Below are 25997 nucleotides of genomic sequence, written 5' to 3' on the forward strand. Positions count from 1 at the left end.
TGCTATGTAACTCCAGGCATTTCTGCAGCTGTGCCGTGGTTCGCTTGCTATATTTTAGCCTAGTACGTAGTATTTTGGAAAGTGGCTCAATAATATGGGGACCAGGGGATGCAACGTACACTTCTATGGTAGAGAAAGTACAAAAGAAGTTTCTACGTTATCTCTATCTTAGAGACTACGGGTACTATCCCTATTTATACCCATCAGCCTTCCTTTCCGGAATGCTAGGTATCGATAGTCTTGTCAACAGGCGGAAAGCTGCGTTGCTGATGATGGCCTATAACTTGTTGAACGGTCACATCAACAATCCAGAAATTTTGAATAAAATTTTATTTTACGTCCCTGATAACTTCGCAAGAGCGCGTAGACACAAACCATTCATTCTTCCGAGATGTAGGACTAACTTACCATCAGCAATGCCTCTCGGAAGAATGATAGGCCTTCTAAACTCACTAGCCTCTGACATCGACATTTTCCACCTGAGCATTACTAAATTTAAATTGCTAATTAGGCAATTATGATTGTATAATGTATCTTTGTTAATGGATATTTTTATTCTGTAAATATACATTTAAAATATAAATAAATAAATAAATCTTACCGTGATATATAAAAGTAACAAAGATAATAATAAAATATATATATTTTTTATGAAAGACAAACATTCCCTAGTAATGCATATACAGACAATATTTGATTTCCTCCTACTCCCGTCTCTGTAAGCGGAAAATGAAATAGTTATCAGAGGATTCAACGCCACGTCTATGTGCGAACTGCGAACCCGGTGCATTGTAGCAGCCATTTTTTAAAATTGATTTATTTACCATTGTTCTTTATGACGTCTATAAATTCAGTTGTGTTTTAGATCATCAAATTTAGTACCGTTCGTTTCTGATTAGTTAACTCTCACCAGGGCGATACTGAGAGTATTTTCCATTCTGAAGCTTGCTGAAGTAAGATTAGTCAAATAAATCAAACACTATCCTCGCATCAGGGGTGATTTATTGGGTGAATATCTCCCGCGGGGCGCAAGAAACATGTATCGGTAATTAGTTTAATATTAATATCAATGTAGAGTAGTTTAATGTCGTTTCGCAAGCCAGCGGTCTCAAACTCCGAATTCACGCGGTCCGCAAAAGTAAACAGAAAATAATATTAACGGGCCCAATTTTAGTTGTAACTCCTCATTCCTATTCTACTCGTAGATATGAAGTCAAGTTGGAATGTTCCCAGGGTTAGACTGTTTCGGTAGAGTTACTTCTCTCTTGGGTCGTCATTTCATTTTTTTTTCCATCTTCTGTGTGAGTCTTCCAAGTGAACAGTAGGCTTTTATATTTAATGTGAAAATCGAAACAAGAACATGTGATAAGAAATATGTGGCTATCTACAATTTTTCTTTTTTCTAATTATTGTTTCTGCATATATATTTTTTAACAAAATCGAAAATCATCCACAAATTCTTCACCAACTCCGTTCACTAGTTATTCGTCTCTAGTATCCATGCCTTAGAATTATTCTTTAACGCAGTAAGTCACTCACCCCTTCCTCTGGGTTGCTTCCACTGATGCATTTATTTTGTCAAGATTTTCGGTTTATTTATTTGGTCAGATGATTCAAGATTTTCGGTGTTCTGTCACCGGACATTATTTCCAAACCAGCCAAGCGTATCGTCTTTGGAACCATTATATTCTTGGGTTCGTGATGGCTTTGTGGCATATGTCAGCATTGGATTTTTCCATTAACTCATAGAAGGCTTGTGGTTGGGATAAATTTTGTGACATTTCTAGATTGGGTTCGCGGTTAGTCAGTTTGAGCCCCTGTCCGCGCGTCACGCGCTGGCCTGATTAAGCAAAATATGGATGGCTCTCCTCCTGGGAAGGAAACTTCGTTCTTGCTGCCTCTCCAATCCCAGTTTAATCTGTCGTATTACCATTTGAACTTTTGGAATGTTATGACGTCCAATTATACGCGAGACGTAGGCGCAGGTTTGTCACTAACGTAACTCGGTAACTTTGTAATCTTAACACAATCTAATGTGTCTACAATCAAAGGTAATTCAGTTTACTCCGTCGTGCCGCCTGTGGAATATCTTGTGGAAAGGGAGGGGTGTTTGACTAATTCGGCCGTTGATTTGAAACTCATTAGGTGAACTGTACGGTACAAGCGCCCCCCCCCCCCGTAGCGCGATGTTTCGACACATTTGACTTCGGGATTTGAGGATTCTGGAGGGTGCTGTTTCATTTCACCGAGAACGCTGTCAGCCGTTGGTGTTGATGTGGAAAGTTATGTTCAATTTAGTTTACATTAAACCGATAAAAATATTTATCGTGATTATATGTTGGGTTGCTGTTCGGTTATTACACCGTGTTACTGATCCTCCATACTGCTAACGTTTCGGACAGCATTACAGCGTCCATCATCAGGCCAGATGGTATTGAATTGTGTGTTTAGGTAAGTAGAAGTGATACCTTGTTAATCCTCTTGGGGCAGGTATTTCAGAATAATAATAGTTATTGATATCCGGTACTTGATGGCTACATCAAATACACATTAATTTAAGTAATTATTACTCAGAAATACCCACCCTAAGAGGATTAACGTGCGCAGAATGGTATCACTCATATATACAAAATCTCAAATCATATCTGATCAATGTGTAATTTTTAAGGTTGTATTTTTACTCTACGAATATTAAATTATAACACTTATTAGCATTTTTTCCGAATGATAACACAGCGATTGTCTTTTCAGACTAAATAAATAACACAATAACCAAATATCCTAAGTAATGATTAATTACTCTAGTAATGTTTCGAATTAAATATACGTATATTGTTTTTCAACAACCCCTCGTACTCTACGACAAACTCACCTTCTCTACAATATTCAATCACTATCTCATGCGGTTGAATTCTTAACATTTCGAATGAATGTTTCAATTACTCTACTTATCATTATGATATGTATGTCAGACTTCTAAATGAACGTCTATTCTATGTTACCCATCTTCTCCATTTATTTGGTATGTTGAGATTATTCAGCCTGTCGACGGCATCGGCATCATTTCAGCTTAGATGTGCCTCCGTTAAACATGAAGGGACATTTTCCTACGTTATTCTGATGTTTGCATGTATCCACATTCAAATTATTCGAATTTCTTAACGCCCCATTTGTGCATCCATAGTCATGGGTTATAAAATTAAGTATGAAACACCCTATTATTATAGAACTTCCTTCTTTTTCTGGCGCTAGTAAAATTAGAAAGAGTATTTATCGATGTATTTTTAAATGTAAGTATGTTATCTGTATGTTTCTACATATGTTAATATATATGCCATTAAGACAGTAGTTATAGGCCTTATTCGTAAGTCACTAGACATTAAGTCACTAGTTATTATATATCCTAGATGTAAGCCAGCTGTATTTAATATTTAATACATATGTTTGTACAGCACCCTTGAGGTGTTATTTCACGAAAACGGCGCTATATAAATTAGCCAATTAAATTATTATTATAATTATTAATATTGATGGGATCATTTTTCGTGTCGCAATTTCCAATCTAGTGTATTTTTACTCACTGCATCTTAAGATTAATTACCTTATTGTATAATTAGTGGTAGTGTTAGTAGATATCATTTAGCAACAGTTTTCTTATCGGTTAAGGTGCCCATACCGTAGACCGTCACGCCGAAGAAATTCTACACAATTTCCCAACAGTGGAATGGGTTAACATGTTTGGCTTAACTTCTAAACTCTAGCGGTGCTTAAACTCTCTAGACGGGAATAGTTTAAGTGTTTCATGATTTACTCGTGCAGGCCGCCTTTGTTGCCTCTTTTAATTTGTTGTGTTTGGGGTTAATAGCGCATTACTTTAAAATACACTTAATTATTTGAGTCTACACCGGCGCCGAATGAAACGCTCTTGAAGGTTTTCATGACTATTCCTCCGTTGATTTGTAACATTGTTAGTTCAGATTACATTAAAAAGCGTAAACTGTTAAATTTACTATCCCTGAAGCTGAACATTTACGTATTTGCCAAAGCAGAAAAAAACTCTCAAGGGCTCTCTCTGGGTTTATTAAATTTTCAGTTTTTTCTGTTTGCAATTTTAGTGAGTTTTCTATCTGGAAGTCAATGCAACTAATTTTACCTCTCATCTTTATTTCCATCATTTTAGATTTTGAAATCTTCGTTTAACTGTCAAAGCGTTAGTGTTACGGACGTGTTGTCGGGGAAATCGAAGACGATGATGTGGCTACGACCGTCTTCGTTTTCTATTTTCCCTGCGCTACTACGCTGCTCAGAGCGGTACTGGATAACCCGACCATAATAGCAGTTCACCATTGGATGAGCAGCGCCCTACTTCGGACACAGTGGCTACCTACGGACTGACCGGCATCCCCTATCGTAGATATATGATCGTGGATATATATATCACGATATATATCGTGATCTATTACATAGACTGTCCCTTGCAATTAGACAAGACGGCATATTGTTTTCTTCAATTTTTCAAGGATAGAAAAAGAGTTTTGATTTCTCGAGCACAACCTGGTTGTTATAATACAGGGTTTTCCTATAAGAGGTGTTATTTTGATATTCAATCGTAAAATATCAATGGTTTCGTTGCTTGTGTGGCACGTAGCGCCGTCTTGTTGAAAGTAAACGTTGTCCAGATCAATACCATCCAATTCCGGCCATAAAAAATCATTAATCATCTCTCGATAGCGCAATCCATTCACCGCAACTGTTGCTCCAGCCTCATTTTCGAAAAAGTAAGGACCAAGGACTCCGCCGGACCATAAACTGCATCAAACAGTCACACGTTGAGGATAGAGAGGGTTTTCAACAATAACTCTTGGGTTTTCCGAGCCCCAGATGCGACAATTTTGCTTGTTGACGAAGCCACCGATGTGGAAATGGTCCTCATCACTCAAGATGATTTGCATTTGATTCACTCAAGTGAATTTTTATAATTTCAATGCGTTGTTGAAGCGTGTATCGTTCCATTTTTATTAATGGCGTAGTTTCTACTTGTCAAATGTCAAAAAATGACAGCTTCAAAAGTAACATTTACCGAAATAGCGGGCTATTCAAAATAACAACTCTTATTGAAAAACCCTGTATTATAAAATTTTCGTGCCCTTGTATATTGAATGAATTGCATATTTATTTCTCCACGTTGCTACTGTTGCTAATGCCTACTTGCGTTAAATAAGAAGGTATTTTCATTTACCTTGGCTAATTACAATGAGCCTGCGGGATAAACGAGTCGTACGCCGCCAGAATAATAAATATGAACCTTATTAAATAATGTTGGTATTATTTTATCGTGTATTTTTGCTTGCTCTACCAAGTGAGTCGTTAACATATGAAAAATTCTTCCTGAAATCTTATTTAAAAATTCTTAACAATTTCCTACCCTTTTTAAGCAAATTTTTATCTAATTTATAAAACGTTTTGTATTAAATAAATAAGTCATAATATACCGTTAAGTAATATGCCTACTCCACAATTCTTAAAAACACCAAAAAATAAAAGGATGCTTAGATGATTTGTACATGAGGTGATAAACGGAAAATATGTATGGAGAATATGACACCAAAGTAAATAATAGAAGAGTCAGATATGCCCGAGGAAAATTTGCCATGATCAAATTAATCAAATACTTGCGTCGGATATATATAGTTGATATATAGACGTAAATGAAGCAATAAGTGTGTACCAAAACAGAGTTGTATGGAGGTCAATCCTCTCTGCTTACCCCTGCGAGGAAACGGTATGACAGTTCGTTAGAACTTCTTAGTTTAGAATTTTTAGCATACTGATGATCCAATTTTTTGTTCAAATCTATTCTTGTTATAATATCTCATTTTACAAAATATGTAACGATCCGTTATATGTGTAGGTACATATAAGTTATAACTATTTATGTGTAATTTGTAAAAAAGAATTGTGAAAATTCCGGGTTTGAGGAATTTAATATGTCCTTTGATGGATTGCACCGTGATTTGATAACACTAAACTTGCTTGTTGCTTTTTTGCATACAATATTTATATTCGATGGACACGTGTCTCGAACGGCGTATTTTGGGATGAATGGGGCATGTTTCGCATTCTTCCTCGCGAATGTTGGCAAGTGTCCCATTAATTACACACGCGATGTTATTCATACCCGTGCTTTCGGGGTTTTCTGTATCTTCTCTCGAAATTACATAGTATAAAAATTTGACATTGAGGTTCAATATCTCTATTGTTAGATTCGGCTAAAATTGCCTGCCCGATTCGTTACATTCGGCTCTTTCCGTATGGTCGGTGGAAATTACATAGAATTTTATTCAACGTTGAGGTTCAATGTCTCTATTGCTCGATTCGCCTAAATTGCATGCCCGTTTCGTTACATTCGTAGCTTTCATATTTGCCATTGAGTTTCAATGTCTCTATTGCTCGATTCGCCTAAATTGCATACCCGTTTCGTTACATTCGTAGCTTTCATATTTGCCATTGAGTTTCAATGTCTCTATTGCTCGATTCGCCTAAATTGCATGCCCGTTTCGTTACATTCGTAGCTTTCATATTTGCCATTGAGTTTCAATGTCTCTATTGCTCGATTCGCCTAAATTGCATGCCAGTTTCGTTACATTCGTAGCTTTCATATTTGCCATTGAGTTTCAATGTCTCTATTGCTCGATTCGCCTAAATTGCATGCCCGTTTCGTTACATTCGTAGCTTTCATATTTGCCATTGAGTTTCAATGTCTCTATTGCTCGATTCGCCTAAATTGCATGCCCGTTTCGTTATATTAGGAGCTTTCATATTTGACATTGAGGTTCGATGTCTCTTTCGCTTGATTTTTTTTAAAATTTTCCTTTGAAGCCAGGAAGCACTGATTTCGTTAAATTCAACACTTTTTGAATCATTTTATCACATTTTCCAGATACAATGTGTCTATCGCTGAATTCGCCTGAAGTTGCCCGGGAAACTACTCGTACTTCTCTTTCGTTATAGTTGAAGCATTCTGTACCTGGAAATTGCACTGTAATAACTCTAGTAACATTTTTTGTTATTGAGGTTTAATGCCTATTGCTGGATTCAAGTTTCAAGCTCTCGGAAGTAAAATACACATTTGACATTTAGGTTTAATCTTTCCATCGCTGGATTTGCCTACGATTGTCTGGGAAACACTCGTTTCGTTCCATTCGGAGCTTTCCGAGTTGCGGCCTTTGTATTATGATTTGTGCGTTCGCTATTCCCTGCTTCGCTCGAACATCACGTCTAGAATACGAGAGCAGTCTGTAGCAAAAATGAAATCTCATTTCACCTCGCAATCTGGCGTTTCTCGTTAGTATTTCATAAATTTTGTATGTTCGAGTAGTTTTTCCTTTTCAGAACCAATGTTATTTCTTTCAATAAAACTTACATTAGTAGAACATCGTTGAAATACACATTTTCACTCCTTATGTACTTTGAGTCTTTCCTTATCGCTGTTGAATTCAATTTGATGAGTAAAGCACTTACAATTGCGGAATGCATAGTTCTCCCGCTTTTGCACGTAAATATAATAGAGAAAGAATTCGCTGGAAAGAAAGCTTGAATTTGCAAATTATCCCATGTATTTAAAGGGGAGCAGAGAACGCGAGCAGACGCTCCGTGCTTCGTGCTCCGTGCGCTGTAGGTACTCCCTAACTCCGCTATCCGCTATCCGCTCTCCGTTCTCTTTTCATCTCTCGGAAATAGTTTCCTAGTTATTAAAGCGCGGAACGAAGTGCTGACATTCTGACGTAATTATACATAATGTTGGCCATGTTCCAACAGGCTTTTATTGCTGGGCGATTTTGAATTTTTTTCGTTAAATATTTTTCAATAAGCCCTGCGCGTTTTTCATTTTTATTAAATAAATTTTATATTCCAATTTGTATCACTCTTTCGTGAAGTAATACCGTAATTGAAAAACAATTCGTGTTTGTATATGCGTGCGTTTACTTCTACAAGAAATATCGCGTTATATTGTGTATATCCTAATAAGAAAACTTTTTGTATTCGCATCTCATTGATATAGCATAGACATTATTTCAACTCTTTGTATCTAGCGACATTGTTACATTATTCGTTGTGAGCTTCGTAGTCCAGTCAGTGGGGAGTTTTACCTTGCAAAAGGTTAGGTAGTAGCGATTTTGATATATGTTGTTAAGATTGGGACTCTAAGGAAAAAAAAAAGTTTTCGACCTTGGGAGGGTCGAGCTCGACCCGCCATCTTGGATTGAAGGTGCCAAAATTTGTTTTTTTCAAAATAATTGTGAAGTGGTCGTTTTTACAACCAAATTGTTGAACGCAAACTTAAAGACAACTAAATTACCTACATTTTTTGTAGAATGTTTTTTTTTTGTAAGTCTAATAGGTAACGAGTTACAGTGGCGGAAATGTGAATATTTTTCTAAAAAATGATGAAATTCCCAACTTTGTAATTTTTTCGGGTTATTCATTACATAATTATGATAATTTTGCTAACTCATTTCCACACCACCATGAGGTAGAGAACATGGCGCATTATTTTATTGTTCTATCCCCAGTAGGGCTACTCCACAGATATACCAGCGATGGTAGATTTCGAAATTATGTTACATTACTATGAATTATGTTACTATAAATTATGTTACTTAATAACAGTCTTCGTCATCAATGTCATCATCTAACTCATTGCCTGTGATACTGAGATTCTGGGCTTCCATTGACAAAATCTCTTCTTCTTCGTCCTCGACATCGATGTGAACCTCTGGCGAATTTCGGCATGTTTGACCATTACAGCACCCACATACAATAGAACACTTCAATCCAGCTTTCCTGCAGCTACATACAACGCCGCATCCTTTTTTACAATTGCATGAAATAAATTTTAATAAAGTCTCGGGTGCTGGTTTCTTTGTCATTCTTACTGGAACGAGCCCGTTGGTGTCACGTTTCCAGCCCCAGTTTCTGGATTTTTTTGGATTCCATACCATTTTTTGACTTGATGGTACGTTCTAAATGCATGGTACCGTGCAGCGTCGTTCGTTGGTGGCAAAGAGGCAAGATTGAATTTGCTTTTTGTTGTCGACTTTGCGAAACGTTTGTAGCGGACTTCTTCCAAGGTTTCCTTATCCATGTCACCCCCGTACAAAGCAACAAGAAAGCGTGTTCCTGCAACTGCTGTCTTCTGGATCATGTTGTTTGAAGATTCCTTTAATGGCATTGAGTCTTGTGTCGTTTTGCACAAGCGAACAAAATTTTGTTTTTCCTTGGTTGAAGAAGGACGATGTTGTATCGCAGTCGCTAAAGGCATGAAGAAACAGAATATTCTCAGCCGCCTCTTTGTATTTCACACTATTCGCGGAATACAGTCTTTCAAAAGTTTTGCCTCTCCCAGGTTTGCGAAGATATACCGGGTGGTGCTAATGCTGTCAGCAGAACTAGGAGATCAACGTCTTCGCCAATAATGAAAACAGCGTCATATGATGAACACAAGGAAATCGCAGTATTGACAATCAACTCATCAGCATCTTCTTCAGCCTGCTTAACTGTAAAATCATCCTGTATAAATTGCTTTGTAAGCATCGAAATCAGACGGACTTTGTTATTTTCATTGGCTAAAAATCGTTCTTGTGAAACTTGAACTGGCATTGTTTCATCGAAAAGAACATCTGCAGACATGAGCATCCAGGCAACGTCCTGTAACCAGTACTCAATCAGTGTTGCCAAGTCAGCTGTAGACTAGGATCCCACTATAACAAATCAACGTCATTGAGCACACGAATGATGCTATATAGGTATATTGTAACGTAGAAATACGTTAAAATGATATTGTGTAATATGTTCGTACAAAATTTATCAAGAAAACTGGAGTTTTACAATTTTTTGTCAAAATTTTCTTCTTTCAACCGCTGTAACTCGTTACCTATTAGACTTACAAATGAAAACTATCGACAAAAAATGTAGGTAATTTAGTTGTCTTTAAGTTTGCTTTCAACTATTTGGTTGTAAAATCAACCACTTCATAATTATTTTGAAAAAACCAAATTTTGACACCTTCAATCCAAGATGGCGGATCGAGCTCGACCCCCCCAAGGTCGAAAACTTTTTTTTTTCTTTAGAGTCCCAATCTTAACAACATATGTGAAAATCGCTACTACCTAACCTTTTGCAAGGTGGAGCCCTTTTTTATCCCCCACTGACTGGACTATCGTGTAAACCTCTTTGTTTGTATTTCGGAATCGTGAAGTTGAAAAAAAGTGAATTTACTGAATTTCCTTCCGCGAAATGGGAATTCGAAGTCGGTAGATGCTTAAAAATAATTTTGCGTTCAGAATGTGCCTCCTTGTCATCGCGCTATTCTATTATTGTACAATGTACGGTGTAGACTACAATGAGATTGAGTTTGAAATCCGTTCGATTCAATTGCTATTGTGAGATTTTACTGTACAGGTTTAAGTACATGTTTAAATGGATTCTAAGGATACTCAAGCTTTCCATTATCTGCGTTGGATCAAATCAGCGAAGTATCGACTCGATAGGTATCTAACATTCCAATCGCCGTGAGATGGCATGTTTCTAAAATTCCTTGAACACTTCTGTCGACTATTTAATTTCCTTCTGAGATCTAAATTAAATTATTAGTTTCTTGTTTAGACGTAAGACGTTTTTGACTAGTCATAGGCTAACTTATAGTCTGTAGGAATACTAGACGAGGGAGGTGTTTGCGGTAGGATAAGAGAGATTGCTCCAACAGGGCAGACGGGGGAGTTATCTAGTGGTTTTCGTATGACTTGAATAATGTGTTTCTTTTGACTTTACCTTAAATAAATAAACAAGATCCGCTTGCCTCGTGTTGATGTACTTTCGCATAAATAATGTACTCTCTTCTTTCCCGTGAAATGGATTCCACTTAGACTTACTCAAAATTGTGGTGACACTAAATTTAAGCAAACATGAAAGTTTCTGTTTCACGATCCAAGTTTAAATAAATAAACCAACGTTTACAGAAAAAAGAAAACGGCGGCACTCGAACTCGGCAACTTTTGTTAACTGTACAAATAAGTGTTGTAGTGAACTGCTCGGCGTATTTCTAATCACATTAAATACTCTAGTCACATGTTAACGCAAAACGTTTTATAAACAGGTATTTGGTCCAAACTGTGTAGTTGGTTTGGAAAATCAGTATTTTCCACTTACGCCCCTTTACCTTCCCACAAAGAATGGTTGCCTACATTTCTCGCCGTTATTATTAAAAGTTATGTAATTACTTTGTAGTCCATAATGTTGTAGATTAAAAATGTTACTTTTATGAACACTCAAAGTTAATTATTTTGAACAGTTTTGCCTATCGGACGTTTTTGAAAACTTAGCCGCAGGTGGACGTTCTGGGGGATGTTTTACAAGCCTGTTTTTAATCTCCACGGTGTCAAAACAATTACAAGATTTAACAATTAAAGTGGCGCTACGGCATAACAAAATGTAACGTTTAGTCTGTTCGCTTCCTCCATTACTGTGTTGTCTCTTACCCAATAATATTTTCATTAGAATAAATAATATAAACAAGTGAATCATCCCTTTGAGCTTCATGTAAATTTATTCCGTACTCCGTGGATAACTTCAAATGTTGATTTAATAATGAAGTTATTTTTAAAATAGACAAACAAAAAATATGCTGAGTAATTTCTCCAGGCTTAGTATATTCCCAGGATTTCCAGCATCATTTTACACAGTCCGAGATGGCCGAGCTTTTGCCGTAACTTTTATTTAATAATATCGATCCCCGGGTCGGGCCTACAAAATATAAAGTTTCAAAGAGTTGTTACTCTTGTATCCTATAATGTACCTTGTCCGTTTAGCTACCAGTGATTTGTTAGGGTTTCGCTCGTGTATGGCTTGATCCCTATTTTACACTGACTTTGCTTCTCTTGCCCACTCCACTTTAGCTATGTTTATTTATAAATATCCTTTGACTTTGAAGTAATTTTAGATAGATTTAATATTATGGATACAAGGTTCTCGCCGCCAATATTATGTTTTATTTTTTATTGTTCCCCTTATTGAGTCAACATTGCCGACAGCCTAGCAATGTCCGTCATCAAGGCAGATGTTTAGAGCGTCATTTTTTCAAAGTTATTTTTTATGTTACGGGAACAACGTTATGTTAAAATCACTTTCTCGTAACCCGGCATTGGGGAGTATTTCCAAGAAGAGGGTGTCGCGATGTTGATTACTATGTTTGATAATCCGTAAAAAAAATGACCCCGCGGTTGTTGCAAGGAACATTGCGGGGGTTTAGGATCATAGGGGCCTTTCTACAAAAACGCAAATAAAGATATATGCACAACTGTATGCCCAACTGATATGCCCAACAGTATATCTTAAACGGCTGTATGTACGAGATAGAACTTCGTGTCACTAGTAAATATGATTATGGCATTACCGAAATCAACCTTAACTCAAAACACCAGTTTTTGTAGCTAGGCCTCTGTGATCCTAAGCCCCCGATTGATAAATAAAGCATACGCTACATATTATTTATTATTATTTGGCCAATCTACCGTTCGTGATATTTTGAACGCTTCGCGGTTTACGTTTAATCGAGCTTTTCCGAAACTGTAAATAAACAATATATTACACAAGATCTACATATCTCTTTTAACACAGCACAGACGCACATAAGAAATTGTTAAATTATTAATTAATTAATTACTTGCTTGTGGCTTTCCACTTCCTTATCCTCGTTGCTATTTCTGTTAATTATGTTTGATTTTTTCGCTCATATTTCCAATTCTATTTTTTTCTGCCAGCTTGAAATGTTAATTAATTAACGTCTGTCACCGATCGATTGTGGTTTGATAAACGCTTTTTAACTTCATTGTTAAATAATTTAACCGCCCCCAGCGGCCGGATTGATAAACCGAATCGCTAACTTATTCAAATTAAGTTAACCTTTTGCCTATTTAACGTAATACGTTGGAACAATTAGGGTGGGAGAACTTGAATTATTTATAAAGATTTCCCAACATGTAGACCGGTCTGCATAATTACGCAGACGCCTTTGTTTGGGACCTAAGTAGAAAAAGTTAACTTTCTTGGAATTCCGTAGTGTAAGCTTTTAGGAATTTAGCAAGGTGGAATCGATATGAGATTTTACAGGTAAAGCGTATCAGAATAAATTAAGGACCTCTCTGTATTCCACTGTTTTTCGTCCCATACTGTGGCGAATAAAGACAGCAAAATTATTCTAAACATTTAGTATTTTTTTTGTTGAAAAACATGTGCTTTTTTATGCTTTGAGCTATATTGCAATAAAATTACTCTATCGATGGTCAATTTCCATATCTTTGGAAAGTCACGGATGTTTTATTAGATTTCCCAGTATTCAACGCAACTAGTCGCAAATTAATACACATTGCGATTCTTCGAAAGGAGCTCTTGCCAGTTTTATACCGAACATTATAATATCAACTCTGTCTAAAAATATATTGGTGACGAGCTGAAAGACAAAAAAATCTGTTTGTTAATTTCAGAACATTCGAATAAATAATACAGATCCATTTCTAATTTTTTTCAGTTTATTAACCGGTGAGTTATTTCCGTTTAAAACCTGGAAAACGGAATTATCGTCAGTGTCCGCTAAATAAATCGCGCCATTTGTAAAAAGACAGATCCTGGATTTTCTGAACCCCTTTCGTATTTTTCTCAATTTTCTCACTGTCCATCAGACCGTCCACTAATCCGTGATTTTATCGTCTTCCGTTAATCATTAGTGTGTGTTTCTCCTGTAAAGCATTTCGTAAGGTCGTGTCGTGTAGCCTGTAAACAGTAGACCCCTGCCTGAGGAATTCGGATACCTCTCAGTTTGTATAAGACTAGAAGAGAACCTGTTTTTAGAGGTCTGTATGGTTCTACCTAGGTCAGTTTGGTTCTACTCCGCCCAGGATTATGTGGCCGTGTTCCTGACTGTTGGCGGCTTATCTTAATTTTCCGCTTCTTCGCATGTGTTGCTCCCACCCAACCATCCCACCATCCCTAGTATTAACTACTTACGTATGTTTCAAAACCTTTTCCATTTGGAATGCTGTGAAATATATTGGTAAAAAGGGGCGCTCCGAAAATCCTTACATTTTCTTACTGTGCTTTAATGGCTTATAAATTCAAGTATGCGAGCGAGTACGGAATAAAAATGTTAACATTTTTATGTTTTTAACAGAATTTTCTCACGAAAAATGTTAAAGTGCGTTAGCTTTGAAATTCAGAGTTGCCTATTTTATTTATAAACAATCAGAATATCATTTTTAAATTTAAATAAAATTCACGTCTTTTCAGGAATAATATTTCTTTTGGTATTCACATTTGAAACTTCCTATTCATAATATAGAAAGAAGCAAGTGCGATAAGAGTCTGTTATGTTCTTGCGGCTTCTTCGATGTTCGCTTCCTGGCCTTTTTTCATGACAATCTGTTTTTTTAAGTGATCGTTTTTTTTTGCATTACCTGTAAAGTATCGTGAGAAAGAATTTCTCATAACCGTACAAATGTTTTGCGGGAAACGACTTAAGTATGTTTTTATAATCATCATCATCATCACCACCAATTCTTTCCACGACTTGACGTAGTCCTCCTCAAGTGCATCCTACTTCTACAAAATCAGATCTACTCGTATCTACTTCATGTCAAATACAATGTAGGCAAGACATTTTTTAAACAGGTGGCATGGATTCTTCTATTTTTCTTATTCTCGAATTGATTAATTTTCTGTGCGCGGAAGGAAGTTGGGTATGAGTATAAATAAGAATTAAGTACACATGCTAATGAAATGAGTAAACTTAATCGATTACCCTCGTCTATTGCTATTTTTCGAAAACTGAATCGTATCAACATATAAACTTTACTTCAACAAAATTCAATATTATACGATTATTATTTTGATCTAGTCTTTTTTCCCTGTGAAAAAATGTACCTATGTACCTCTCCCTTTTCCCTTCGCACACAAATTAAATTCTTCAATCAAGCCGTTCTTATTTACCTGATTTTGCCCCCTTGTTTGTGAATGACCGTTGAATGATTAAAATCGTCATATAATCGATGATTGTTGCTTATTTCTATCCAACGAACAAAATTGTATCCAATTCTATATCCTTAAGTTTTCACATTTTGTAAATGTTTTGTTATGTTTCCAAACCCGATTTTCATCCAACCATTATTTTTGGATTCAGCAGTTATTATTATTATTTTTTATGTGTAACGACAAGGGAACTATATCGCCACCCGACTGGGCAGCGTTGTGAGGCCGGTTAAGGTAGGGGCTGTAGAATGGGATTTATTTTTGCGGGTTTTGAGGCCCGGACTGTGAAGGAAGAAAAAGTGAATTTATTTATTTATTAATTAACGCCCTGATGGGCTTTTACATGATACATATTATACTGCATAATACAGTGCCAACAGAAGGTTTTTATTTTTAAAACAACAACAAAATAAATAACCAAAAACACAAAAAAATTACATAATACACGGTACATATTGTTATATTTTTTTTCACCCGACGAATATTATTGGATAGTTTTAAAATTGAAATGTACCCTTATTTTTCCAGACTGGATTTTCATTGTTCGTTTATGTTTCAGATCCGGAAGGTAGCTGCGGCCTGCCCCAACTGCCGCCTCTGATGCTGTCCGACCTGCCGGAGCCGCCCATCGCCGTGTCGGACATCGGGCCCATCCCGCCCCCGCCCATGTTCAGCTCGCCGAGCCCCACCGCGCCCTCGTCGGCCCGGAGGGGTACCAACCTGCTTAACGCCGTGCCGCTGGACCTTTCTGACTATGATTACGAAGGTAAGGAATTTACAGATTTTGCTACGCAATTACCAGATTTAACGGCCTTCTCTAACTACCGTATCTCGCAATATGTTATTCAATTGAGGGCGGTCCGTCTGATAGACAATCCGTTGTTAACAGACGCTATGTGGGCATGCTGAGTCTGTTCTATAGGTATTTTAATGGTGCCTGCTCTAAGGAGCTAGCAGCATTGATCCCCAGTGCACCGGTGCACGTGCGTGATACTCAACATGCACGAGCGGAGCTTGTTGACAGTTGATGTTGACTCACATAATATATGGACATACATTTTATATGTTCCTATGTACATAATATACATATACATTTCATATGTTCCTACGTACATAATATATTGACATACATTTTATATGTTCCTACGTACATAATATATGGACATACATTTTTATATGTTCCTACGTACATAATATACATACGTGATTTTATATGTTCCTACGTACATAATATACACAAATACATTTTATTGAGCATGCGTTTGTATATTTGCAATATAAGCTTAAAAGATATGTGTATAACAAGCTAGTGAAGCTAGCTATGTCAAATACAATTGTATGCCAAGTGGGTGGCATTTATTAAACGCTTCAATTCTTAAATACAATTTTGGCAGACTTTGTGTGTAGCAACAATCATTTCTCTCTACATCTGCATACTGTAGAAAATGTAGAGAGAGTTCAGAATATATTATATATGTCGATACATTTCATGAAAAAGATATTGTTTGCCAAATAGTCATTAATTACTATCATTGAAGTATTGAATGGTCTTTTGTCTCTTGTATTTATAGTGTGAAAATGATGTAGCCCAGCAAAATATGTTTAGATTTTGTCTCAGGAAGTTATTTAAGGTTAAGAAATTCTTCTCTGACATTTTTAATATGTGAACAAGCAACCCCCATTGGGAATTTTCTGTGAAGTCCAGTAGGGGTTGGATTTTAAGCCCATCTCGGGAGCCCATTGTGGAGCTTCTTATTTGATCCCATCTTGTAACTCCTGCCATTCCTCAGCAGCTTGAACCGTGGCATTTCTGAGATTTCTCTACTTGTGGGAGTGTGGCTACTTCCCGTGGCTCTATCCCACCAACTTTCTTTTGGGTATGCGGGTCAGAGGAAGAGTACACATTGCTACACATTTCTTCAGACTGATTTGTGGATGGTTTAAAAGCTCAGCTATCATGTTCCTGACAGCATAGACTGTTGTGGGGAGAATAATTATGCCTGTGGGGAACATAACAAAATCAGCTATCATGTTCCTGACAGCATAGACTGTTGTGGGGAGAATAATTATGCCTGTGGGGAACATAACAAAATCAGCTATCATGTTCCTGACAGCATATACTGTTGTGGGGAGAATAATTATGCCTGTAGGGAACATAACAAAATCAATTTGAATATCCACATATTTATTGATTTTGATTTAGCATCAAAGAAGCAGTCTTTAAAAGGCCAGCTATGTTGCTATTGTACAGTTGATATCCACTTTTTATATTAATGTAAAAATTCTCCTTTACAAATTTATTTAAAAACTCATTATAACGAACAAATTTTTCAAATAATAAATTGAATTGAATTGAAAAATTATGAAAACATTTATTTCTATAATTTTGTTTTGATCCTTAGACCAAGACGAGCTGCTGGGTATGATGGATGACGCAGAATCCGATGAAGAGCAGGGAACGACGGGGCTGCGGGTGCGCCTCGGCCAGCCCGACCCCGCCATCGACACTTCCCGCGTGGAGGAGATCCCCACGCGCGAGCCCAAGTTTAATGCGGTGCCGCTTAAGTCGGCGCTGAAGAAGCGGGGGGGGTCGGGCGGTGCGGGTTCGGGACCCGGCACTCCCACGCAGGAGGGCCGCCCCCTGGGACAGCGGCAGGAGGGACTGCACTGTAGCTTCAAGTCAGTTTATTTTTCTAACTTATACATTATATTAGGACATTTTAGTACATCGAGGGTTTAATGTCAAATAAAGCGCAAATTATTCTAGGGCTTAAATACAACAAAAAAATATCAAGAGCAAAAAAGTCAAGAAATGTTATCTTCAAAAGGACATATTGATAATAATTATTAATATGTTTTTTTTTGTAGATAAGTTGTTTCAATTTTAATCCCCGAATTTTTGGTATTTTTTTTTAGGCAACGTTGATTCACTTTAAGCCCTAGAATTATTCGTATATTTTTTGACGTAAATCCGGCTATATTATAAGGCAATCCCTGCTAGGTCATGTTAAATTATTGCCCATGTTAAGTATATATTTAGTAATATGAATTGGAATAAAAAAACATTAATATTAGTTTTTTAAATTAAATTTACATTTATTTTCATGGGGCAGTCAGACCATGTGGATGGAGTTCATGCTTTTGCCAACTCTGATGTACGGCAGTGAGGCATGGAACTGCAAAGTAGATCAGAACTGCGATGTAGGCAGCAGTAGAAGTGATGTCCCTGAAGTGTATATGTATGTGACGGCATTAGGAAAAGGAAGCTTAAGTGGTTTGGACGTGTAAAGTGGATGAATGGGGTAAGGAGTGTTATATCACAGTTCAGTGAATCGAATACTTCAGTTGAGTCATGTGACAGGTGCTAATGACAGAAGTGTGCGGTGTTATGTATGAATGTGGATGACGAAAGGCGGGCGTGCCAAAATACAAGATGTATGGCATTCCATCCCCTGCCCACCCCTGTGTAGAAATGGCTCCATCATATTTCATTTTTCAAGAAAGAGAGGAAATTGTGATGATTTCTTTATTATGCACAATTAATTTTTGTCTCGTCTGAATTTTTAAGAATGTGTCTTGGGCGCCCACACATTTGTGTATAAAATGGAGTATTTACTTTAATAAAATAACATTTGCTAAAAAGAATGTGTTTTTTTGTACTTTTGCCGCTGCTACCAGCAGGCCTCCGCCAAGGCCGAGGATCCGAATCTGGTAATTGTTTAATACTAGCTGTGACTGTTTCATCAACCATCATTCATTAACACCCTTTCTAATAAACCTGATTTCAATTTTACACAACTGATAAACAACCATTTACGATATATTAATGGTTGTTTATCAGTTGTGTAAAATTTACAACACGTTTATTAGTAAGGACCTCCATGTTTAATAACCTTATTTATGTAATTCATGCAAATAAAAGGTATTCTAAACCTTCTTCTGAAGTTCAACCAATACTGCTTTATGGATGTAATTTTTATTTTTTAATTTTGGTATTAACTTCTGAAGAATTTATTAGAATTCCTAATGCTTTAAAGAATGTCTGTATGTAAATAGAATATATTATGCCTGCCTTTAAATGTATTATTATTCCTGGCTATAAAGAACTAATTTTTTTGCCTAAAATATTTATTTCCAAATCTGCAAAAGTAAATATGTAGTATATAGTAACTATTAGGTATTTGTCAATTTATATCTATAAAACAGATATTATTATAAACTAGCTGTATCCTGCTACGTGTTGCTGTGACTCAGCCTGCAGATAGAGAAGCAATAGCGTGTGTTGCATTTACGTACATGTGGTGCTGTTTTTTTAAAAAAGCTTGTTTTAATATTGTAGTCTGCACAAAATTTAAACGCCAAAATCACTGTAAAGATGGTATAGTTTGGTTTCAGAGGACAACGAATGTTTTAATTAATGGCTTATAAGGAATCGATCATCATGTGTACATGCTAGATTAGCTATTCCTGGATAGCTAGCACGATAAAGGTTTTATCAACCGGTAACTTGTCATCGTTCCCAAGCATAACTGCAGATCGCTAACGAACAAACTACAACTAAGTGATTTGTATTTATTCGATGTGTACTGTTGTTTTGTACGATAGCGATCTGCAGTTGTGCTCGAGAATGATGAATTTTCCGACAAGGTAACTCGAAGTTACTCGAGAAGTTACCGACATTATCGATAAAATTCGTGTGTGAGCATGTGTAATCTGTTACAAGTGAAAAAGAAGCATGTTTTCATCTATATAATATACGTATATACAAACACATGCGTATTTGAAAGAAACGTTATGTAAAAATTTCAAAGCAATCAGTGAAGAACTTTCCGAGATTTAAGGTTTTAAACAAACCATTTACATTTTTATTTATATATATTTTATTTGTACAGTTTGGATTACGAAATCTTATTATGTGAATATTTCAAGACACAATAATAATTCCCTACCTCTAAAAAAAGGTATAAAATTTTCCAAAAAGCTTTATGGTAAACACTATTCTTAATTATTTATTTCATCAACCCCTAGGGGCCAGTCCTCTGCATTTGCAGTATTGAAGAATTGTACGCACGGTCCAAGCACTGCAATTGCAGTTCCAACCATGTACATTCATTTTGCCTATGGATATTACCTCTACTAGTTAGTTAAAGGCAAAAACAAAAATGTCACTTTGTCAAGTATGATATTGTTGACTTTAACGAAAATATCATTTTATTTATTGAAGTTTCTTGACGACCCTTAGGGGTTAATCTATGCATGTCATATTTGCACTCAAAGCCACAGTATGTTTTCAATGTCTCTCAGCCATTAACCTTGTGAAACAATTTAACGGCTGTTTGGCTGCCTGCCAATAGTCACTCTGACATAATGGGTTACCGGTAACCAAATTATGTGAACAAGTTTCACCATTAAATAATATCACATCAAACTTTAACAATTCCAGATTTTATCAGGCACGATAAAATTCTCAATTTTTGGCTCAAAGCTTTGATATTTTTCACCAACAAACAACTATTTTTATATTTTAACTGGAGCACAGACTTTTTTCTTTTGTAGGACTATTACATAGAAATAATTCTGTCTTTTGAAACTTTAATGAATTTGCTTTTTTAACACTTTTCAAAGTAAACACATTTAATATTAGGCACATTGGTCACTCAACTTTGTCCTTGGCTGTTTTGGATGCCGTGTGTCACTTATCTGATGACCTTGAATTGAGTAAACGCAGTTGCCGCCAATGGTCCCAAGGTCTCCCAATGCCACGTCTCGTTTCTTTCAGGAATTCCCAGTGCTTTATTGACGCCGAAATTATTTGATTCCATTCCCCTGGCTCTCTGCCAATATATCTGATGGGATAGATAGTTCTAGTCAAGAGCATTTCGAACGTTCCACTGCAAACTTAGTGTGATTGATTCTTGTTTAGTCTGGATGGTAACAGCGATCACAAACTTTCATTAACTGTCACTAAATGTTTTCATTTATGTGGAGGCCATAAAAACATGATAATTAGATAACCACACAATAAATTTAATGTTTTTTTTTACTTTTGTTAAAATTTTTGTGCTTATCTTAATATATAAAAATCATGTGTCACTGTGTTCGTACATGCTAATCTCCGAAACCGCCGAACCAATTTCAATGAAATTTTGTGAATGTGTTGGTTGGTTCCAGCTTGAATAGTTTTGGACCCGATAGATGGCGCTGTTGTCGAGATCTATAAAAGAACGTTTTTTATTATAAAATGCATTCCAATGGTTGAGTTAAATTCTAACTTGTTTCTAATCTTAGTAAATAAAAATTTGTGCTCGCAAAAGTCGGAAAGTATTCCAAGTTTGTTGTTATTAGTGCCAGGAGTTTTTAGAGATGTTTAAATAGTATAAGAAGTCGGGGACGCCTGAGGAATATCTCTGTACCGTAATGAGATACAGAGTCAAATTAAAATCTACGTAATGTAGTTTTTTAACAGTAACATTGTGGTATACAGTAGTGAATGGTGGAAGAATTCAGAGGCGCCCGAGAAAGACATTAGCAATAGCGAAGTATTGCGGGGGGATCCACTAGTATTTATAAATTTGATGAAATCAATGAAATTTCATTTGATTGAAATTTTTTTCATAAAACTAATTCACTATGACCGGCTGAAACCCGTACGTAGTATGATAATAAAGGTGCAAAAAATTTAATATTCGTGTGAATTAAATCATACTTAAATTAACGGTTTCAGAAATTGAATTATTTTAGAGTAATTCTGTAGTCTTTAGCGATTAAATATCTAAATATGAATGTAAGAAAATCAACAATATTAGAATAAGAACATATTTGACAGATTTAAATATAAATCTTCTTCTGCACTTCTTTCTTGAGCAATAAAGAGGTTACATTAGAACTACAAGCTATAGACAACTCATGTTCAAATATGTCTAAAGAAATTCAGAAATGGTGGCAAAAAGACTTATTCCTTATTTTTTTTCAGTAGTCACTAAGTTACAACAAATCCATTGTATTAAACTAAATTTGCACCCCAATTTTAACCCCTTGTTCCTTTTGCAGTAGCAGACCGGTGCGAATGGCGTGCGCCATGGAGAACAAGGAGAACGCCCGCCCGTACATTATCCGTGAGGATGACCGCACCGCCGGACAGGATGGCGTCCACTACCGCGACGACCACAACGACACGGACCGTATGGCCGCCAAGATCGCGCGCAAGGAGAGCCTCAACATCAAGCTGGCGCTGAGGCCGGATAGACAGGAATTGATCAATAGGTAAATACAAAATATTTCACAAATATTCATAATAATCTCTTTCTTTATCAACGAGACATTTCGACTTCTAAACCTTTGGACATGTTAAATGTAAAAATATAGTTCCTCCCATTCCTTTGGCTGCACAAACACTACAAAAAGGACAATTATGAATTCTGGGGATGTCGCACTCCTTTGGGCGAGTTCAATAGATTTATGCATTTTACTTATTGTTGATATATGTACTACTGACTGAACTACAGACGATTTATATGACGAAAGGGGAAATGTAGTCGTGCAACTTTATTCGATTTACTTGTCCAAAGGGCTAAATTATAGAAAATATTACAATATGATTCAAACTCTGCTCATCACCACCATTCCTCATTCAAATAATTTAACATATTTTTATCTTTTTCATATTCATTCATTGGCTTTTACTTCGCAAAAGCTTTTCATAATCCTTACAAATATGTAATTTAGTAATAATATGTACATTTTTATTGCTTTTTAGAACCTCGACAACTGTTTCAAAATTTTGTACAACTACCATAACCAACGCCACATGTTCTAACATTTGTCCAAAACGCATTTTTTACCGATTACAGATTCAATTTTCAACGTGTGGTTTTGATAGCACCGTGGCTTAAAATGGAATGGAATTTAGACAATTTAATGTAGGTAAAAAATGCATTGTATGCACCTGTGTTCGGATGCGTTTTGTCAAACTTTTACTATTACCACAGAACAGATGGAAGTAATGCCTGCCACACTAATAACCAACATAGATGCATTATTATTATGTTGCGCTTTTGACTTCTGATAGTGCCATGTTATTTCTGTTAGCTTGACCGTACTCAATACTGGCGAGTTATTTCGGTCCACTGAGTCAATAGCGGAGATGCCATCCGTAATCCCGGCAGTGTTTTGCTTTGGTTGATAGTCATCTCCCAGATATCGGAGTTGTGTCACAGTAGCATTCCCAGTATTGGTTTTGACCCACTTAACTGACATTAAGATTTGTGAGGTGTGTTGTTAGTTAGTGCCAGTGTGTTTCTTATTTTATCTTGTTTCTATTCTAACATTCTCATGTGTCTACTTTTTATAATGCTCACTTTTCTTTCTTCTTTATTACTAATATCTTCTTTTATTTACTTTTTAAATCAGAATCATTAATATTCTTTCTTGAAAGTGTTTTCATTTTGTTACATTCATATCATTAACATTTCGATTAATCTCGTAGTCAAAAAATTTCATCTAGCTTGTCAAAATTATCACTCTTTCGTACTTTATAATTCCATAAAAATGTTTCTGTCAAATATTTTGTAAATTAGGAAATCATAGTTAAAAAGGTAGTTTTTGATGCTAATTTACAAAAATATTAAAAGAACATACATTTTCTTTAAAATGCCATTAAAAAATCTAAAACATCATGATTATTCCAAGGATAAAGATCACAAACTGTCCAAAAAGCATAAAGTTCATGAACAGTCCAATAAATCAAAAAACCATCATCAAAGTAATGAGAAATCATCCAGCAAGTACGTCCAGCACGAAAAATAAATGTAAAAGCAGCTAGTGCTAGTCTGTGTAATATTGATTGTTGCGGTGTTGTATTGCAGGAATATTCTGGTGCTACAGAGCGATAACGAGCGCCAGGAGTCGTGGGAGGCCATCGGAGCTCGCCTCATTCGCCGGCTTTCCATGCGACCCACCCCCGAAGAGCTGGTTGAAAGGAATATCCTTAAAAGTAAGTTTTCATCCATGCTAACTGAAGGCTCGGCCATGGGACCATCCTTTCCTTAAGGCGATGCACTACGTCGTGTAATATTTTAAATTTAGCCGCTATCAATAATAACCCTTACGTAGATGGCGATAAGGTTTAAATTCCCGCTTAACACCATCCGCCTGTTTTGATTTATGCAAGAAAAAAACATGGCCAAAAAGTGCCTTTTATTTTATTTTGTGGATGTTCAGGCATAAATATTTAATTTTTTTTCTATCATTTTATAAATAACTTAATTTGCCACATTATACAATAAAATCATAACCGAAAATGGGTTTGTAAGTAGGAGATTTTGAACTTTAAAGCAGTTTTCATAGGCCTTATACATTATTTTTTTCTGGGCTTATAAGAAGACCTATCTAAAAAATACTCGATTTTTTCAAAGGCCAAGAAGTATTCTACTCGCAGTATTTAATTCAAGCATCTGAAACATTTCTAGGCGACCAAATTTTAAAACCAAAAACACATGATTTTGCATTACTATGTATGGCATCGCCTTAAGTCAAGCACATTGTTCGATCCCTTTCCACATGCTTTCCTCAAATCGGTAACCAAATCAAATGTATGTGGAGATCCTTATACAATCAGGCAACTTTTCATTTAATAAGACATTCATTCAATAAAAAAATATATATTTGTTTTTTGGGTTCTGTTAGTTTTTGTTTATTTATAATCTTAAATATTTCTATGGTTCTGATGCTGAGAGCTCCTTTATAACTTCTTTTTCTATTTCACGGGTCATTTATGAGAAAGGACAGGTTAAAGGTTGTTGTCGAGTCGCATTTGAATTACATATTGCTTTTTGCCGCATTTTACTGGTTTTGTTTTCTGGCACTTTAGATAATTTATGGATGATCTTTAAGTATTATTAATGAAGGGTAGAATATATAATAATAGTGTGTAGATATAATATTTACACTTTTTACTGTCGCACTGTTATACAAGTTCTTGAGGGAAGGTTACTGGTAAAAAGTCGTAATAACAAAGCAGACCCATTTATAGGTCTTTCTCTATTTATTTTTTTATTTATTGGACAATTTGTATAGCGCCGCTTTTGTGAGATATCACCTTTATCTCTTTCATTCACTAATGTCTCTTTCATACATTTAGACATTCAATCATTACACTTATTAAGTGCAAAATCTTCAGGATTAGAGATTACTTATTCTATAATGAGATGCTTTCAAAAATGTGATGACTATGTATATTAACTAGTTTGAACGGAGCCTCGATTTCGCCAGAAATTCAACTTTGTTTTTTCGATTTATGTGGATTTTTGTTTACAATTACATATAATATTATGAACTGATATTATTTAATTACATTGTTTTTGCTTAAAAATATTTCTATGCAGATCACAATTTACATTTATTTATATTCATTTCCAGCTCAAACCCCTGCGGAAGAAAGAAAGCAGAGAGAAGAGAAGAAGCGATATCTCCTGCGCAAGCTCAGTTTCCGACCAACCGTTGAGGAGCTGAAGGAAAAGAAAATCATTAGATTCAATGACTACATTGAAGTCACCCAAGCTCACGATTATGACAGGTAATGCTCCACTTCATAAAGCAATATCTATCAAACATAATATCATAATCATTTCATAAAGCAATAGCTATCAAACATAATAATCATCACAACCCCTTCAGACTCAAACATGTTGGAACTAGTTTCACTTTGCTAAAGGTAGCTTCAGATTTAACTCCTCAGATCTCTGTCATATTTTGTCAGAAGTTCTTTTACCCATTTATATCATACCAATTTCCGCTTTACAATAAAATCCAAATAAATTGAATATTTCTGAACGTATCTGAAAATTAAAACCTGCTTTTGAAAGTTGGTAAAATACCCTTTCAAATTTTATTATAATAAAAAATATATTAATTTTGATATG

At 35.9% G+C, this 25997-nt stretch overlaps 1 protein-coding gene across 5 annotated transcripts in view; it reads left to right on the forward strand.

Annotated features, from left to right (window-relative positions):
* Positions 1-25997, forward strand: part of LOC149421827 (phosphatase and actin regulator 1) — a 388460-nt gene that overhangs the window by 354807 nt on the left and 7656 nt on the right. For all 5 annotated transcript variants that reach the window (XM_089634064.1, XM_089634066.1, XM_089634067.1 and 2 more), the window contains 6 exons: positions 15638-15844; positions 17481-17757; positions 18760-18789; positions 22129-22341; positions 23943-24070; positions 25495-25651. In XM_089634064.1, the coding sequence (XP_089490190.1) occupies positions 15638-15844; positions 17481-17757; positions 18760-18789; positions 22129-22341; positions 23943-24070; positions 25495-25651 (1012 nt within the window). The remainder of the gene's footprint in view (positions 1-15637; positions 15845-17480; positions 17758-18759; positions 18790-22128; positions 22342-23942; positions 24071-25494; positions 25652-25997) is intronic.

Source organism: Hesperophylax consimilis, chromosome 8, assembly GCF_061612785.1.
Source record: "Hesperophylax consimilis isolate HC1 chromosome 8, BYU_Hcon_1.0, whole genome shotgun sequence".
Classification (NCBI taxonomy): Eukaryota; Metazoa; Arthropoda; class Insecta; order Trichoptera; family Limnephilidae; genus Hesperophylax; species Hesperophylax consimilis.